The 2,500-nt window shown below is 51.8% G+C and overlaps 1 protein-coding gene across 6 annotated transcripts in view; it reads right to left on the bottom strand.

The window, feature by feature from the left end:
• The window catches only part of rarga (retinoic acid receptor gamma a), a 139,560-nt gene that overhangs the window by 64,091 nt on the left and 72,969 nt on the right, over positions 1-2,500 (bottom strand). The window contains exon 1 of one of the 6 annotated variants that reach the window (XM_063208175.1): positions 465-2,292. The exons of 4 other annotated variants lie outside the window; for them this stretch is intronic. In XM_063208175.1, coding sequence (XP_063064245.1) covers positions 465-609 — 145 coding nt within the window. In that variant the 5' untranslated portion in view covers positions 610-2,292. Of the gene's footprint in view, positions 1-464; positions 2,293-2,500 lie in introns of those variants that run through there. One more of the 6 variants, XM_063208176.1, reaches the window with a different exon arrangement.

A 2,500-nucleotide genomic window follows, 5' to 3' on the forward strand; every position in this document is an offset into this window, starting at 1 on the left:
GAGAGAGAGGGAGAGAGAGAGAAAGGGAGAGAGAGAAAGGGAGAGAGCTGAAGTGGGACAGTAAAAAAGGCAGCGAGATAGTCACAGACAGACATACAGAATGAGAGATACAGAGACAGAGAGAGCACAGTAGTCACGCAACATAGTCAATATATCAATCCTACGGAGTGGCATAGATAGACCATAGTCTATATCAGCCATACCAGTCCTATAGAGTGGAATACACCATAGTCTATATCAACCCTATGGAGTGGAATACACCATAGTCTATATCAACCCTATGGAGTGGAATACACCATAGTCTATATCAACCCTATGGAGTGGACTACACCATAGTCTATATCAGCCCTACCAGTCCTATAGAGTGGAATACACCATAGTCTACATCAGCCCATATCAGTCCTATGGAGTGGAATACACCGTAGTCTATATCAGTCCTATGGAGTGGGGAATTAGACACTCACACTGAATGCTGGCGGTGCCGCTCCATGCGAAGGGGTCCAGGCCGGCGAAGAAGGGGCTGGCCTTGCGGAGCATGCAGGCTCCCCGCGCCGTCACGTCGTACAGCTGCCGCGGCCCCATGCCCAGGGCCTCCATACAGTCAAACATACTCGCCGCGATACACTGCGATTCAATTGTTTCGCCGCGCTTTAACTCTTTCTGTCAGACTGTTTGTCTCTCCCTCTCTCTCTCTCTGTCTCTGTTTCTTGCTCTGTCTCTCTCTCTCTCTCTGCTTCTCTGTCGCTGTCTTGCGAGAAAAGAGCACTCTCCCTCTCCTTAGTGTAGAAAGAAAGGGAAAAGGGGGGGAGAAGAGAAGAAAAAAACCTCTAACTCAATCAGCCTGAGCTGAGCTGTGCTGTGCTGCGCTGCTCTCTCTCTCCCTCTCTCTTCTCTCTCTCTCTCTCTCTCTCTCTCTCTCTCTCGATCTGCTTTCTCCTCCTCCTCTTCTGCTCCACTCCACTCTGCTGGACTCCTCTCTGCTCTGCTCCTCTCTCTCTCTCTCTCTCTCTCTCTCTCTCTCTCTCTCTCTCTCTCTCCCTCTCTCTCTCTCTGCTTCACGTCACTGCCTCAAAAACAGTGACAAGAGCAACAACAAACAGCTCCAGCAGCAAGCAGCAGAAGCGGCAGTGACAGCAACAGCAACAGCAACAGTCAGACACAGCACAACACACACACACACAGTCACAATCCCCAGTCCAAAAAATTCCTTGGCTGGGTTATGTGCTGTTGTCTTTCGTTTGCTGCCTTCTTTTCCCTCTTTCCCCCTCTTTCTCTCTCTCTCTCAGCCTGTCTGTAGAGCACACGATCTTGCCAGTTCCCCCTTTTTTTTCTCTTAACTAGCTGGAATGTGGTCCTGGTTCCTGCCTCGCTCAACCCTCTCTCTCTCTCTCTCTCTCTCTCCCTCTCTCTCTCTCTCTCTCTCTCTCTCTCTCTCTCTCTCTCTCTCTCTCTCTCTCTCTCTCTCCGCTCTCAGTCAGTCTTGTTCGTTCTCTGCCTGTCCTTTGCTCTATATTTCTATCTCTCACTCCTTCTCTGTTTCTCTCTATCTATCTGTCTCTCTGGCTCTCTCTCTCTCCTCTTCTCACTCTCGTTTTGCTCTGTGTCGTTCCCTCTGCCCTTGGGCTCGCTGCTCCCCGTCTGCTGTAACAGACCTAAATAACAGTCCTACATAACACTCGGTGCGCCTCTGTCACGCTGGGGCGAACCAACTGCCTGAGCCTTGTGCAGAGAGAGGGGGGTGGAGAGAGAGCTAGAGCTAGAGCGAGAGAGGGAGAGGGAGAGGGAGAGGGAGGGAGCGAGGGAGGGGGAGGAGAGGCAGAGAGAGAGAGAGAAAGCGAGTAGAGTGGTTGGGGGAGGTTGGGAGGGAGGCGGAGGGATCTGGTTTGTGGGGCTGGGGAAGAGGGGAGGCAGGGAGAGGGGGATGAGGATGGGGAGGGGGAGGGAGGGAGATAGAAGAGAATAGAGGGGGGCAAACTTTATTTGTTTGTCCTTTTCTCTGCCGTTTCTCTTAGCCTTTCTTCCCTTTGTGGCGGCGCCTTTTGTGTTTCATATTTCAGATGGTGGGGCAGAGCAATGGCAAGAGCAGCAGCGTACGAGAGATGGGAGAGTGGAGGGGTGCAGAGAGGAGAGAAGAGGAGAGGAGAGGAGAAGAGAGGAGAAGAGAAGAGAGGACACAAAATGAGAGGAGAAGAGCAAGGGAATAAAAGAGAAAAGAAAAGCCAACTGAAGCCTATCTCTTTGCACGTCCCTCTCTCCTCAACCCCATGTGGTAATTATGAGCTTGAGTCCCTACAGCCCCACCCCCCCCCCTCTGCTACCCCCTTCCTCTGCCCTCCCTGTCAAGCCCCCCATCTCTAATCATAACCATATTAAAGCCAAGCCCAGAGACAGAGAGAGAGAGAGAGAGAGAGAGAGAGAGAGAGAGAGAGAGAGAGAGAGAGAGAGAGAGAGAGAGATGGGGGGAGGAACTCAGTACTAAGGGAGCAGATGCCAAGACAAA

Source organism: Engraulis encrasicolus, chromosome 10, assembly GCF_034702125.1.
Source record: "Engraulis encrasicolus isolate BLACKSEA-1 chromosome 10, IST_EnEncr_1.0, whole genome shotgun sequence".
NCBI classification, from domain to species: Eukaryota; Metazoa; Chordata; class Actinopteri; order Clupeiformes; family Engraulidae; genus Engraulis; species Engraulis encrasicolus.